The sequence below is a fragment of the Pteropus vampyrus genome, unplaced genomic scaffold (assembly GCF_000151845.1).
Source record: "Pteropus vampyrus isolate Shadow unplaced genomic scaffold, Pvam_2.0 Scaffold6, whole genome shotgun sequence".
NCBI lineage: Eukaryota > Metazoa > Chordata > Mammalia > Chiroptera > Pteropodidae > Pteropus > Pteropus vampyrus.
In genome coordinates, this window is record NW_011888787.1 from 4,380,913 (window position 1) to 4,397,413 (window position 16,501).

At 49.4% G+C, this 16,501-nt stretch overlaps 1 protein-coding gene across 4 annotated transcripts in view; it reads left to right on the forward strand.

The window, feature by feature from the left end:
- Positions 1 to 16,168, forward strand: part of NGF (nerve growth factor) — a 50,987-nt gene extending 34,819 nt beyond the window's left edge. The window contains exons 2-3 of one of the 4 annotated variants that reach the window (XM_011366583.2): positions 8,346 to 8,469; positions 15,269 to 16,168. In XM_011366583.2, coding sequence (XP_011364885.1) covers positions 15,281 to 16,015 — 735 coding nt within the window. In that variant the 5' untranslated portion in view covers positions 8,346 to 8,469; positions 15,269 to 15,280 and the 3' untranslated portion in view covers positions 16,016 to 16,168. Of the gene's footprint in view, positions 1 to 8,345; positions 8,470 to 8,507; positions 10,276 to 15,268 lie in introns of those variants that run through there. The other 3 variants (XM_023535472.1, XM_023535485.1, XM_023535480.1) reach the window with 3 other exon arrangements.
- Positions 16,169 to 16,501: the final 333 nt, after the last annotated feature.

Sequence of the window (16,501 nt, forward strand, 5' to 3'; positions counted from 1 at the left end):
TCCAAGAATATAAATTGGGACCACTTGTTATTTCTCAATATCATGTGAACTATCACCAGTTTACTCTGAATAAACTGGTGCAGCTGTGTGAAGAGTTTTCAATTTTGTTCAGTAAACATTCATTAAGTGCCTACTCTGGAACAGCCCCATGGATAGAAAAACACCTAAAACCTCAAGAAGTTAGCCATCCAGCAGAGGCCTAAATTTGTCCCAAATCCCTGGATAACTGAACACAAATTTGACCATGAGGATATCTTCTCCTTGTAAGGCAGCTATTACCCTAAGCCAAGATGCTATTAACTCTACAGGGCCCGGCAAGTTTTTGTGATGCCCCAAGAGCGCTCGGCTCCCCTAACCAGAGTCTCAGCAGAAGCAGCCTCCTCGCTCTGCCTGCGACATGGCTGAAGAAAATGGATCGTTTCAAAAACAAATGTTCCAGTCCCTTACTCAGCATCTTGGCTGGCAAATGATTGCAGATAATCGCCCCTCAGCTGCAGACTGAGCGTTCTCCACTCGCTCAGCGGGGGCCACTGAGCACGTGCACCGCCAGCCATGCCGACCACAACTGGGACACGAAGCGGGATTTCTTCCTGCCAGAGACAACCAGATGGGGGACATGGGATGGCCACGAGGCATCGCTTTCCGTCTGCACCCAGCCTCCCAGTAACTCGCTGCCCGATAATAGCCGCATGTCTTTAATGATATTAAAGACATATAAAGATATTAATGATATGCTAATGATATTAGCATAGCTAATATTTACATAGCACCAACTAGGTGCCAAGCCCTCGGCTAACGCTTATTGTATTTAATCCTCTCAATACAACAATGTGGAAGATACGATTATTCTGATTTTCGAGTGGAGACACTGGGGCGCAGAGAGGTTAAGTCACTTGCTAAAAGTCACCCAGCTGATAACTAGTGAGGCTGAGACGCAACCAGGGCCTTAGTTATCCCACCTAGCAAGGGAAGTGACTGGACTCAGAGTCATCAGTGGTCCTTTCTTTACAGCCCAAAAGTCTATAATTATGAGATTCTAAAGTGAATTCGTTTCTATTTCTCTGTATCTTAAAACATCAAAATTTACCTCTTTAGAAGCAACAGGATGAGTGGCTGATTCCTCTCTTTGTGTGTGTGGTGGGGGTCCTGGGGGTGCAGAGCTGGTGATCAAGTAGGGACAACTGTCTGCCCTCACCTTTGAATGTCTAATAACGCACAATGTTCTGGGTGCCTGGGGACAGGTGTATTCTGTGGGCCTCTTGCTAGCACTGGGGTGAATCCCCCCAATAAAGAGTTTTTCTTTGTTCATGTCATGGTCCAGTAAAATGTAAAAGGAGAAACGGTAGAAGGTTGGGAATGTTCTGAAATGTAACTGTATGTGACTCAAGTGACTTTAGAAGGGACAGCAGGTTTCCATCCCACCTGACAGCCAGTCCCTCCCGAGATAACGAAAGAGCTAGACGAAACTCCTCGAAATGAGCTGAAAAATTCCCGTCGATGAGCCCTTCATTCCATTCAACCACCTTGCTGACATCCCCACCTTCCCCGTCAGGCGTGGATGTTGCCGTGTGGTCCAGGCTCGTTGGGACTGGGATAGTTAACGCTGTACACAGGAAGTCGCCACAACAGCACAAAGCCCCCTGACAAACACGCGCGGAGGTAAATTCTTCAGTTCCACCTCTTATCTTAGCCTCGGGTTACCTGGGATTTGCCTGAGCTGCATGCCCGAGCAAAGCCGGGCTGAGTTATCTCTTTCATGCTGTAAGTCAGATTCTGTGGGTGTGAAGTTAGTAGACAAGCCAGGAAATGTCAGCACAGAAGAACAAGGGAGCTGGAGATAGGGCGGCAGCTATCACTCCAGAGCAGTGTGAAGTGAGAAGGCATCTGACGTGTCCTTGGGACTCGCTTTCTCCCAGGGGGGTTGGCGCTGGCTACTCGTGATCCACGTTTTCTTGGATGCAGCCTGGTTGAGGTGCAGGAGTTTTTTGCAGCGAAACTGAAGTCCAGCTGCTCAAACAGAAATGGCCTCATCTCATGGACACGCTAACAAGTAAGGGTGGCATTTTACCGAGATCCCTACCTCTGGGTCCCCTAGCTTGTCCCTTATCCCTCTTTCATTGAAGGATGGACTGCGTGCCATTTGAAAAGCCCCCGGACACTGTGTGTCTGTTAAGCCGGGATTTTCCTGGTCTGTCTCAGGGCTGTGGATCTTTAGCTTGTCTGAATTTATGAAGTTACATCTGCATTGCATTACAGACTTACATCTCGTAACATTGTTTGACCTATTGCTTAGAAAACATACCACACACTGAGAGGAAAAGGTTAGCTGAAGAAGAGCTGAGGACATTTAATCCCATAAAACGAAGAGAATAAAGGGCTTGGATCCGGGTTCACATTCACTGACAGCGTTTTGTTTTCATTCACATACAGATCCCATCCCAGGTGGTCACTTGGGGTCTGCAGCGGGCCGGAGACCGCACTAGGTGCTGCTGTTATTGGCTATAGACGTTGGCTCCAGCCAACGTGAGAGCCCCCTTTTTTCCCAACACTTCTGCCTGCTCTTAGTCCCAAATATGGGAACGACAGGCAGGCAGATGCCCAAAGCAGAGCTGAAATGGATCTTTTTTCTTGTGGTTTAAGGATCGGCCAGTTGAAACCAAGGAGACGTTTTTTTAGGGTCACAGAAAAGTTTGAAAAACTATTGGATTGTTTTTGGCACTCAGTGTAGACTGTAGATAGAGCACTAGCATTTACTAAGCTGACGGGCTATACTACAAGGACTGTTATTTCACAGTATATTCCTGTAAACATCTACCACCCTCGGCTCTCTGATGGAAGGCTGCTGTGTGTCGTAATTACCTACGCTATGAAAAAAACCTCTCTGTGGTGTTGGCATTGCACAACTCGTGAATCCAGTCATGTAAATACCACACAGACTGTGGCCCACCACCCATACTGCGAGGTCATGCAGGTTCACACAGCAAATGCCCTTTGATCCTGAAGCTCGAGGTCAACCAGCCAAGGCGGTTTCTTCCTCAAGCTGCCTGACTCCCTGGGGAAATGCTAAGAAAGGTTTAGTACTTTACCCCCGGGATCTCCGAAAGAGCCGTAGCATCCTTCCTCTTTTAGGGGAATGTGGCAAGGCCCGTAAGGATTGTCAGCATCGCAGCTCTGAGTCAAAGAGAAGAGCGGTTTTCCCGAACCTTAATGCCTTCCCGAGTCCTTGGTGCCAGACGCACTATTTTCCTATTGGATGTGCCAAAACCACTAAATAGTTAAAACACATCAAATCATCTTGAAATGGCCCAAATTGAATTTTTTTCCCCCAAAAAAGAGCTCCTAGTCAGCAACCCTCACAGTCATAATCCGTAATAGAAAACTTCTGATTAGGCTAAAAAGTAAGAAAACAGACTTGCAACGCAAAAGACTCCAAATTTTCTCTTTGTGTGTAGGCTCAGAGTAAGAACGAACGGAGAGAAGAGAGAATTAAGGGGAATGGTTGCAGCAATGAAAATCACAGCGACAGCACCAGCAATGACTATTATGCCCTCAGCAACATGTTTTTAATGCTCAACATCATTAGTGAGTTTTCTCAACTCTCAGAACTCTAGCAGGTGGCGGCTAGGAGAAAGGAGGCCGAGTTCGCAACAGCTGCTCTGGCATCTTTGCTGTGGCGTAAGCTGCTCTTGGGGACTAGCCAGCGCTTCCCAGTACATGCCAGGAGTCGTCCAAGAGATCGTTTTGGTCAAGCCTTCCCAAATATTTGGTACGAAGAATGTCAGCCAGTAATCCTTGGGCTTTACCAATAAGCTAACCGTAGCTCCAACACCAAAGAACATTTTAAGTGGCATGCAAAGAGTAAAAAGAAAACCTTCTAATTCACAAATGCCAATTATATCTAGACAATTGGGGGGGTGAAGAGGCAGCGGAGACAGAGAAAACATCCCCCTCCCCAGAGTCCACAAGCTGTATTCTCACACCTTCTTATTGTCTATGATGCGACTCTACAACTATACTTTACATTTTCTGAGATATCTTCATTTCTTGATAATTTTTCTGTTTCTAGCTCATCAAAGCCAATGTCAAGTTGTTGCCTTAATCCTGTACAGCAGTGGTTCTCAGCCCTGGCTTTTCCTTGGGATCATCTTGGGAGCTTGGCAAGGTACTGAGACCCAGGCGGCACTCAGGACCAGTTAAATCAGAATCTCTAGAGGTGGGACAGGTGTTAGGAGCTTCTAAACCTCCGAGTGACTCTAGTGTGTGTCCACAGTTGAAAGCCACTGCTGTAGAGGATTTGGGGGAGTAGGGGTGGAGGGCAGCAGAAAGTGGGAGCCAGGAGGTAGATGGAATCTTCCACAAAGTTCCAGCATGGAGGACTTTGGAGGATGCTGATTGAAGTTAGCAGGCTGAGTAGCTACAGCTGATGCCTTCACTCGTGATAAACTATCAGCAGAGGCTCGGTTTCCTTAAACTATATGTTATTTGAATTTGAACGATTTGCCATTAATTTAAGCTTTGTTGAAATTAGCCAAAATATCATTGAGACCTTAAGAAAGTGAAGGGAAAGCTGAGGCAAGCATCAATTAAGAGGGCCATACAAACAGCCCTATCCTCAGGGTGTCTCCAGAAGAACCTTTAGCTCTAGCCGGCCAAGGCTGGTCAAGCAGGGGTTCTGGGATTGTGGGTTCTGGGAGTGTGGTCCAGACATAATGTTGACTGTAATATGGAAAGTTATGGTCTGGCAGGCAATCTACAGCAGGAGACTGACTCCGGGTCTGCACTCTCTCTCAGTCCTGCATCCCTCACCCCACGGGCAGGTGGCAGTTGGAGGAGGGCCAGAGTAAGACCCTCTAAAGCAGTGGTTCTTGAGTGTAGGTGTGCATCACCATCACCTGCAGGGGTTACGGAAACACATAGCAGCATTGCCAGGTTTATGATGAAGCCTAAGAATTTGCCTTTCTAAGAAGTTCCGAGATATTGCTGGTTGTACTATGGATCACGCCTTGAGAATTACTGCTTTAAAGTATGCAAGCCAGGACAGGACAGGGTTCTCCAGGTCTAGAAGAAGCACACCAGACTTCAGACTTCAACAGTATTCCAAGAAGGAACAGAATCTGATCCTGAGATGTGCTGTGATTTATTTTTATTAATAAAAGTGTGAGAGTCGTCTGATTAAGTGATTACCCCATGAGAACATACAGAGTTATAAAAATAGATATGCAAAAATGCATTTCAGTTGTCTGTTCCTAATATTTTTGCATTAGAAACTGGTAATATTTAAATCAGATTTAATTTTAGAGCCCCAACGTTTACTAGCATGAGACTAGAAACAATGACAGCGATATCAGGAAAATCATTTAGTGCTCAGTATTCCATGAGTTGCTTTTCCAGTAGCAAACTACCTATAGCTACGCTGAACAAGAGAAGGCCAAAGGCATGGGAGATGCTCAGCAGGGTCTCAAATGTGACAATCAGGCACCCAGATGTGGCTGGCAGGGAACCCTGGCAAACACCAAGGAGGCCTGGCCCAGAGGTTGCAGACATGGGGCAGAGGATCTTTTGTGCCTGGTCTAGAGCCGATTCCCAAGAAGGCAGGTTGGCCTACAGGTCGTGGAGCTTTTTTATTTAGATCCCACTTCTCTCTCTGTCTAATCACCCAGATTGGAGGCCATCTTGGCCTATAGTGGAATACCTAGAATATTTCCAGAGAGAATCACTTCTACTTCCCCGGTTGTTCCACAGATTAGAAGTGAAGGCTTTTTGTGTCACATAGGACATTACAGTCAGCGGGCAAGCGACAGCAGTTAGCTCAAGCTCATAGTCACCTACTGCTGGATAAGGCCCATCACATATTCCTCTCTCCACCTCCCAAGCTCCCTACTAAGTTATGTCGGACCTTTGCCAGTTCTTGAACTTGAGGGCTCTGTGATGCCTTTCCTTCCTTTCTTCCCTGATCAACTCCTACTCATCCTTAAGAACCCTGCTCAGATGTTACATCCCTTATGAACATGGGTCCGGCCAGTCTGGCCAGATAAAACGAATTCCTCCTTCCACGAAGTTTCCATGTCATGTCTGATACACATCACACTTATCACGCTGTGCCTTAAGCGCTTGTTCCTGTGCTTGCCTTTCCTCACCTCTACATTATTTGCTCTTGGAAGTTGCGCTATGGCTTATTCTTCATGTCCCTAGCACCTAGCACAGTGGCTGGCACAGCACCTGCAAGTTTAGTGTTTAATTATTGAAATAAATGAATTCCAGTGCTCAGATGGGAGAAAAGATTCCTTAAGTACCCAGTAGGGATGTGGGCTGGAAAACAGTGACACTCATAGAATCACAGACAATCAGAGCTAGAGGGGACCTTAGCTATTCACTGGTTCCAGTTCCTTGTCCTGTGAAGGAGGCTCAGCGATGCTTAAAGATACTGAGTGACTCACCCAAGAATGAGAGCAAACTGGACCAGAATTCATCGCTGTGGGTTCCAGTCTCACGATCAGTCGGGTTTGGCCCCAACAGCTAGATGAAGAGTTTGTGGACTAGATCAGGCCCTCTTCCCCATGAGTAATGGAACCAGATCCCACGATGCCCACCTCTTACCCTAGGGGACAAGCCATCCTCGCTCTCCTGTGCTAAATCCAACCCTGAGAAAACGTGAAGATGTTCTTTGCCACGGAATCTAACCTTGTTGTAGGATGTTTGAGTTAAGAGTTCATCCCTAAGCCTGAACCCCAACTGAGTATTGGAAGGTTTTCTGGTACTTTAGAAGCAAAAAGGATGTTTGACCAGTGGATAAGGAAGAGAAATGGAAACACCTCAGTACTTCATGTCATGACCTGTGGAAGCAGACCCACTCCGGGGCCCTTTCTCCCTTCCCGTCCTCTGGCTCCTCCTTCCTGTCCATGGCTTAGGGCCATGGGAACTTCACTGACATTTGTTTCTATGGCACAAGATGAGAAGGGGTCGAAGAAAGAAAGCTGGTGGGGGTCCACACTGGAAAAAGACTGGATGGGGAAAGAGGTTTTGAGAGTTGGAAATGGAATATAGACAGGAAGGATAATGATGTCATTCCAGAACTTTTTTGGGGGGAGGGAGTGGTAGTACCCCACCCTATAACAAGTTCTACAGTAGACATAAGAGTTCATTCATTCATTCATTCAATTAATAAAAGTTGTCACGTCACTCTCCTGCTTAAAATCCTCTACTCCCCTCCCATTGCCTTTAGGATAAAACCATAGGTCCCAGCTATGTCCCTGCAGACCTGGCTCCTACTTCCAGCTCATCTCCCAGGACTCTTCCCTACAAGCTCAGCAATTCTCGTTCTGCCTCAGGGCCTTTGCACTTGCTGTTCCTTGAAGGATCTCTCCCACGTTGCTTCTCATCCTTCAGATCTCAGCTTGAAGACCACATGTTCGGAGAATTATTCTTCACTGAGCGTCCCTCGCTACACCCTGCAGTCACCCTCTATAGCCACACTCCACTTATTTCCTTCATGGCATGTGATGAGTCTGAAGATATCATTTTTTTTTTTTTATACAAGACTATAAGCTCTGTGAGAACAGAGACCTTGTCCTATTCACTGTGGTGTCCCCAACACCTAAAACAGTGCTTGGCACATAGTAGGTGCTCAGGAAAAATTGCTGAATAAATGAATGAAACACCTACATATATGTGTTATGCAGGCGAGAGAATAGAAACCTTCCACTGTTTCTAGGAACTACGACCTAAAATTGAGTAGAATTATTTTCTTGGTATGATCTCCGTAGCTTCTGATTCCTGAAATCTGATTTTTGGCGTGGTTCTCAAGATTCCTGTTCTAGTTCCGTAAAAACTCTCTGTTATCAGTCAGGTAATCAGCTTGTCCTATTTGCCACCATCACTCATCTGGATTTTCATTAAAGCACCAACTTGTTCTCAATTGCTAGGACTTTTTCTTCTGTATAATTTTTCTTACTTAGGCTGGTCCAGAGTCGGGTCTACTTCATCTGTATGTGTATAATGTACAAAATGATTTCCACTTTGATGTGGGGTTAGGGGTCTGCTGGAGCAGGACTCTGGCGTGGGACTGGAGGTGCCTACACTGAGCGTCAGATCAGCCGCAGACTCTGGCCAGGCAGACACCAAGAGCTCTGGCACAAGAGTGAAAGGCAGATGCCACCACAGGTCCAGGCAAGGTCAGGTCCCTGGCAGCCACGGTGGATGGGCCCTCGCTCCTTCCTGGGCCCCGATGCTGGTAAAATCCGAGAACTCAGGAACATGGGGTTTGTCCTGTTGGCACAGCCCTCCCCTCCTGCCCATTAGAGAATGTGGTAAAGTGCCCATGTAATGCCAGCTCTCTCCTTTCACAGAGTCCTGGCCCGTGGTCGTGCAGTCCAGGTGGCTGGATGGCATGCTGGACCCAAGCTCAGCTCAGCGTCCGGGCCCAATAACGGCTTTTCCAAGGAAGCAGCTTTCCGTCCTGGCCACACCGAGGTGAGCACCCAAGAGGCATCTGCCTCACCAAGGTTCCTGGCTCTGGAGCTGCCAGGACAGCTGGAAATGGGCCCCAGGCTGAGGAAGGGGCATCAGACCCAACTGCTGATCAGCAGGGACCTGGGCGGGCTCCTAGTGATCCAGCACAGGTGACTCTCCTAGCATGTCTGGGAAAGGAAGTCCCTGGCGCTCTCACACTGGCCCATGGCTTCCAGGAGCATGCTAGGACCCTGAGGCCCATGCCTCTAAAGTGACAGAGCGCAGGGCCTCAAACAGACAGACAGTGTCAGTCAGACCCTCCACCCAGCTCCTAGTCTGTCCGATCAGGCAGCCTTGTGAGATGGAAGGTCCTCGATCCCTCCCATGCCCTTGGCCATGGAACGGAGGGTGGGGAGAGCTCCAGATCTGGAGACAGAGGCCCAGCTCTGAGTTCTGCTTCCACTAGGTGTGTGCCCATGGTCGAGTTATTTACTCTTACTGTAAATAACTGCATCTCTGTATCATCCTCTATAAAATGGGGACAATAAGGCCTAGCTCCCTCCCGGGCCTGTTGTGATGGTTAATGAGACAGTTATGCCCAATAGATGTTAATTAGGATCTCACCTCATTCATTCTAAGATAGGTCTCTAAGAATGAGGACCAGTAGATTCTGTTCCCATTCTGCTCTGGAGCAGACCGGCAAGTCCGCAGGCACCTGCTAGTGCTTCCTGGCTGCATATTTTCACCGTGGCCATTTTAAGAACTTTTGGATCAAGTCTACACGAGGCCCAGAAACCTGATAAACTAATTTAACAATAACTAAATATCCAAATGTTCCCTGGTATCTGGATTTATGGCCTAAGGACGGTAAGACTCATAGTCCGTTGAATAGAATTTTCACTTTGATGTTGGAGGTTGAGTAAACACAGCTCAGGACCATCAATGGTAGGGTGGAGCCCAGGCCTCTGTCCCCTCAAAGATGCTGACCAACATCAAGCACCCCCACGTGGAGCGTGGCACCCATGACCTGTATCACCCTAGGTCACTTTGCCTCCCAAAGCCCATTTCTCTCCTCTGTAAAGTTCAAGAGTTGGACTAGGTTAGTGATTCCTGAAATGTGGTCCCCAGACCAGCAGTATCAGTATCTCCTGGGAGCCTGTGAGAAATGCAGGTCCTCGGGCCCCACCCCAGACCTACTGAGTCAGAAACTCTGGAGGTGGGGCCAGCAGTCCGTGATTTCAGAAGCTCTCCAAGTGATCTTGAGGCGCTGTACCTCTGGGCTTGAGAAGCTCTGCCATCCCTTCTAGTCCATGCCACTCCCCAGGACATGGAGCAGAGGCGCTGGATTCTACGCTGTCAGCGCCTGTCCCTGTCGCAGCCTCCGGGCTGTACCTCCCTGGGGAGCTGAGGAGCCACAGAATCCCTCTCACACTCCACGCAGCCCCCACAGCCGAGAGGGTCAGCCTTTACAGCTGAAGACAGCAGGCAGTTACACGTAGAGCAGAGACCAAGGGTGAAACAAGAGATGACCCTTGGCCCACTCTCATAATGTGGCGAGAGATGCAGGCCCAGGAGGAGGCTGGATTTCCTCAGCCACAAGAATTTCCTCTCTCGCTAACACTTAGTGACCCTGGTTCACTGATCCAATCTCCAGCCTGAGAATCCCTGAGAGCTCTTGGCACCACTCCCACGGAGGCAGGGATGGTCTTCCTCCCGTCATGACACACCTCCGAAGGCGGGCTGCCAAGCCGCCCAGGGCCACAGGCCCCCTGGACACGCTCTGGGCCCGTTGCTTAGCTCTGTCCAGCACCTTCATCGCCTCTTCAGGTGAGACCACAATCTCTTTGAAAGATGATTCGCCTGGTGCAAGAAGTTTCTCTTATTGGAGTGTTTGGAAATATGAATGGAAATTCACACTGGCCCGGAGAAGGCAAGAGACTTGGGCAGCCCGTTAATAGCTGGATAAAAGGAACCTGGTGGGTCCCAGCACTTAGTCATTTCGCTTCTACTGTGGTAGGAGCACAGTCACAGAACATTCACACGCGACACAGGACACGTTCCTTCCTGTGAGGCCCTAGCTGCATCTTCCCCAGCTAATCATTCAGCTCACAGGGCTTTGTGTAATGAAGCACCCCACCCCCACCCCCACCCCCACATCGCGAGGATGGCAGCTCTTCAGGAGAAAGGCTTCGAAGCTGGTTTTTAAAAATAATTCAACAAGAGTCCCCCCCGCCCCGGGTTCACTTCAACTAGGAAGAATGTTCTTTTGTAAACTACATGTTGTGTGTTGTCAGTAAAATAGAAAGCACACTTGTTTCTTTCTTTTTTTCTTTTTTTATGTACCGATGATTTCTGAAAAGACTTTTTTAATTTAAAAAGATAATAGGGACACACCATGATAAGTCAAATTTAAAAACCAAACAAACACCATTTCATCTGAAACCCAAATAAGAGATGTGGTTGCGACATTTTCAAATCTGAATGAAACGATCTGTCCAGAGTACATACAGATCTCCAGCGTGATCGCGTGCCGCCAGGTTCCACGCGTTATCTCCTGACAGTGACCTGAGAAGTAGCATTAGACTTGAGGAACTGTGAGAAGGCGGGTCAGGAGAACCAGCGGAGTGTTAGGCAGAGTGGAAAACTTTACGCTGGCATACCTCCCTTGACTGCACTTTGCATCCATAATGAGGCAGGACGCTCCACCAGCAAAATATTACGACTCGCTGAAGGCTCGGATGATGGTTAGCCTTTTTTTAGCAATCGGATATTTTTAAAGTAAGGTATGTACATTTTTTTAGACATAATGCTATTGCACACTTAATAGACTACTGTATAGTGTACACACAACTTACATGCACTGGAAAACCAAAAATAACTTGTGATTTGCTTTACTGAAATACTTCGCTTTATTGTGGTGGTGTGGGACCAAACCAGCAGTATCTCCAAGATATGCCTGCAATTTCTGAAACTCAAAGATGGTCAGAGTTGGAAGATGCCCTGAAACATTACCGCTCAGATGGAGGAATTAAGGAGCTCAGAGGGAAGGAGCTACCTGCGAGTGCTGGGTCACCTGGACACGACAAAGATGAACAGGATGCTTTTCTGCCTTCAGGGAGTTTGCCCTCCAGAAGGGAGGGTACGAGAAAAACACACCTGTAATGAGAGAGCTTTAAGGAAATCCTTTCGGCGATGGGGAAGGGAGAGGGTTTGTCTCTTTGGAAACAGGAAAAGTTCCCCAGAGGAGGTGGCATTCAGGATGTGTGTGTTAAAAGACAACGGAAAGGACAGCACAGGTGGGGACAAGACACAAGAAGGTCCGGGGAGGAGTCGCCTGGTACCAAAGAGCCTGAACCAGGGCCAGTGGTGGGGAAGCATGGAGCGGGCACTGCCCGTGGGGAGTTCTGTTTGCCTGGAATGCAAAATATGTGAGAGGAGTGGGAGGGCAGGGCCTGGCCGGCAGGCAGGGCGCTCCTGCTGGCTCACAAGACAGCCTCTCACCACAGGACCTCTGAGCAGGGTGGTGTGATCAGAGCTTCGAGAAGTCGAATGGGGCAGCCTGCGTAGTAGGCGCTGGAAGTGGAGAGATGAGGGTCCAGGACATCACTTGGGAGAGACGGTTCCATGACCTGAACTCGCAGCACAGGGGTGAGAATGGACATTCCAGTCTCAAGAGATGCTATCGAACCAGAACCAAAAGGGCTGGATGGAGGGAGGGCGCGGAGGAAAGAGCAGAGTCCAGGGATGAGCTGAGGACCGGAGCTGGTGAATGAAGGGCTGCTGGTCCCCGCGACAGAGACGGGAAAGTGCGAGGAACACGTACGTCCAGGAGGATGGGGAGAGATGTTCGTAGGAGACGGCAGCCGTGGAAGGGCTTCCAGCAAGTGGCCCCAAATGGCGCCGCTGCTGCTGGGTGAAGAGAAGGGAGAGGGTGATGATGCTGATGAAGATCATGGGTAAGAAGACTCTTGTTTCAGGTGGCTGGCTAGTAAAATGTCAGCATCTGTGGAGGCTTCCCCATCAGGAAGCTGGAGGTGCATAACTGGCTTTCAAAGGAGCAGATGGGCTAGAGACCCTGGCACGAGCCTCGACTGCACTGACATTTCAGGAGACGCCTTGGAAGGTGATGCGAGCACCAAAGGGGAGACTGTGGAATGAGGTGGAAACCTCTGGAAACGGGAAACAGGGAGCGGGATGTCCTTTATTATCCTCAAACCCCTAAATTTTAGTCTTTTTTTTCAATCTCTCTCTCTGAATTCTAAGTGTTACTCATTTGGATAGAAAGAGATGAATATCAGTTTCATTTCTTCTCCCTTCATCTACCCGATAAGGGACGTCGTGTACTGAGAAGCAGGAAGAAAAGAAACAAGAACAGAAGCAAAAGTAAAGGGCTTGAATTCACTGCCAACAGTTGGCTGGACGTTTATCTGCACAGCCATTAGCCAAGAGGACCAGTGGTAGCCAAAGCCCGGACTGCCACCGCGTCCTCTGCGTGACGGGCTGGAGAGCTGGAGCAAACACAAGCATTTTTAAAGAAACCAAAGAGAAAAGAATGTGGCGGTTTTATTCTTAGTATCTAACCAAAGAGCTGTCTTTTTCCAGCTGTCTAAAAGCACAGTATTGAGAAGAATGCATCGCTTTAAAACAGTAGGAATGCAGCATTCGGCCATATGCACAAAATCCAAGAGAGGCCATGCACCATGGTGGCGAGAAAGCAGATGGGGAGCGTCCCTGGCCATCCCCATTCGCCGTTTCTTCCATCTCCTTGTAGTTGTTGAGGGTCTACTACTATATGCCAGGCACTGCACATGGCCTTGGAAATATTTGAATGCAATGGTGCAGCTAACAAGGTGCTCTCAGGAAGACAGATATGTAAGCGATTATGCACAGCACTAGGAGGGGTGATGGGGTGATGCACCCAAGACCAGGGAGGCAGGTGCACGCCCAGGGTTAGAGTGACTACCTGCTGTGACAGAGCTCTGGCCTCCAGGACCTCACAGCCAGTAGGGAGGCAGGCTCAAATCGTCATGCTTCGGAAGAAGCTAGAGGTAAGACAAGGTGCTTTGAAAAGGTGTGGGTGGAGGATGACCAGGGAATGAATAAGCAGCAATATAACTGAAGAAGACAAAGTCTTTGAGGACAGGAGTGACTAAGAATTAACTCAGGTTTTGTCAGCATTTGTTTAATCCTATCAACAACCCTGTGATATGGTGTTTATTGCCCCCCTTTTTATCAAGGAGGAAACCGAGGCTCAGAAAAACTAAGTGACTTCCCTTTGCTAACAAGTAGCTGATCTAGAAATTCGAACAAGGTTTCTAACCCCACACCTGACAAAGAGTTCTTTTCGTTACACTGATTTAGTAGGAGAGAACACACACACACACACACACACACACACACACGCACACTTTTGAAGCTGAGAATGGAAAGAGATCACTCTTGATCGGGGTGAGCTGAGAAGGTCTCAAAAAGAAGGTGGTATCTGTGCCAAGCTAGACAAGTGGGCAAGGAGCAGAATGACCTGTGGGCATGGGGAGGAGAAATGTGGGAAGGGAGAGAATTCAAGTCTGCACACTCTCTGTAGGAGATGCCCCTAAACCTACCAAGAAGATCTGGGGAAGCTTCATGGAGGAGGTGACACTCGATATATATCCAGAGTGTGACTAGGAGCTCACCCGACGTGAGCTCAAGGACAGAGCAAGTTCTACAGTCACTTGACCCAGGGGGTGGTCACGGGTGGGCAACTACATGCAATATAGAGCCCTGTCCGTCACATGTTCAAGAGGGACTCGTACTGCCTCTTGGGGACAGAAAGATTTATGCCATTTAGTCTATACTCACATGAGAACAAATAATAAAAAGAAAAGACGTGTTTGAGAATGAAAGATGAAGTGAGGAAGGAAAGCAGGATGACAGGGTGGGGGCTCAGCAGAGGGTCAGGTTCGGGTTCTATTTCTCTTCCAGTGTCCATTAGTGACTTTAAGCCTACTGGTTAATTTTCTGTGAATCACTTTCCTGTGTATGAGAGATGATAAATTCTAACCTAACTCACACACTAAGGAGAAATTAGAAGTGAACGCATTTGAAAAGTTTTAAAACATCACACAGAGAGGAAACATTATCAGTGCCATGCTTATATGTGAGGGCTACTGGCTGGATAGATGGATTAAGATGGTCCCGGAGCTATCCATTTTTTGGCCAAAGATGCCACTCCGTGGATTCCTGATAAGAGTTAAGAGTTACTGGATTTCAGAGCTGAGGCAGGGCTGCTGTCCGAAGCGGGTGTGTTCATGCTAAGGCTTTGCAACAAGTCCCAGGCAGCCCTTCCCACTGCCTTCCGGGGATGGCAGGCCACTGCGCGTGACTCAGTGCCGGGAGAGCTGTCCATCACACCCCGCCTGCCTCGCTGGTGCTCACACGAGCATATGTGCGGCCTTAACGCAGCGGCCTCAAGCTGGCAGGCAGAGGACTGGGAAGATCCTGTAAATGATGCTCCCAAGTTCACACTAGGCCACAGGGCAGAGTTTCAGGGGCTCTGCACCCTCACAGAAAAGTCCACCCCTCGGATGGGGTGACCAAACATCCAGGTTGTCTGACCAGCCCCGTTGATGCCTGTCGTCCCCGTGTCACTCCTGCTGGCACCCCCTTCCACTCTCAAAAGTGTCTCGGTTGGAATGGTAACTTCCAGGGTCGCCTGCCCATAGACTGTGGGGCGAAACCTCCTTACGAAGCTCTTAGGGGGCCAGTTCTGAGTGACCCAGGAGCTGCCTTTGGACAGCAGAGCGCCCCGTGAGTAACCCCCGTTTCTGTTTCGTTTCAGGTGCATAGCGTAATGTCCATGTTGTTCTACACTCTGATTACAGCTCTTCTGATCGGCATCCAGGCAGAACCCCAGGCAGAGAGCAATGTCCCAGCAGGACACGCCGGCCCCCAAGCCCACTGGACCACCCTCCAGCATTCCCTGGACACAGCCCTCCGCAGAGCCCACAGAGCCCCAGCCGGGCCGATAGCCGCCCGGGTGGCCGGGCAGACCCACAACATCACTGTGGACCCCAAACTTTTTAAAAAGCGGCGACTGCGCTCGCCCCGCGTGCTATTCAGCACTCAGCCCCCTCCCGTCACCGCGGATGCGGATGCCGCGCAGCATCTGGACGTGGAGGCCGGTGGCTCCGCCCCCTTCAACAGGACTCACAGGAGCAAGCGGTCCGCGACGCACCCCGTCTTCCACAGGGGGGAGTTCTCGGTGTGCGACAGCATCAGCGTGTGGGTGGGGGACAAGACCACAGCCACGGACATCAAGGGCAAGGAGGTGATGGTGTTGGGAGAGGTGAACATCAACAACAGTGTGTTCAAACAGTACTTTTTTGAGACCAAGTGCCGGGACCCCAATCCCGTGGACAGCGGGTGCCGGGGCATAGACGCCAAGCACTGGAACTCCTACTGCACCACCACTCACACCTTCGTCAAGGCGCTGACCATGGACGACAAGAAGGCTGCCTGGCGGTTCATCCGGATCGACACGGCCTGCGTGTGTGTGCTCAGCAGGAAGACCGGGAGAAGAGCGTGACCGCACGGCCGCCACCCCCCAGCTCCCCTCCACACTCTCCTGGGCCCCTCCCTACCTCAGCCTGTAAATTATTTTAAATTATAAGGACTGCATGGTAATTTATAGTTTATACAGTTTTAAAAAATCATTATTTATTAAATTTTTGGAAGCATCCTGTGTGCCGGCACTTCAGTCATTTTCCCCTGGGGGACCATCTGCCAGTGTGGGGACACGCAGGGTAGGTTGTCCACAGCACCGCCTGGCTCCCTCTCAGGCGCGCCTGCAACCCCCAGCCCACCCCAGTGCACCCCAGCCGGGCCTGCGACTTCAGGGAAGGCTCCCTGGTCTCAGATATTAGCCTAAGCCGCTGTGATTAGGAAGGGAAGTCGGCTGGCTTGCAACTTCATTCTGCATTCCACAGCCAAAACCACCTAATCCTTGGATTACCTACCCCCAGCCTGGATCCACAAGCCTTGATTGCTCCACTGGGGACGTTTGTGGGGCCTC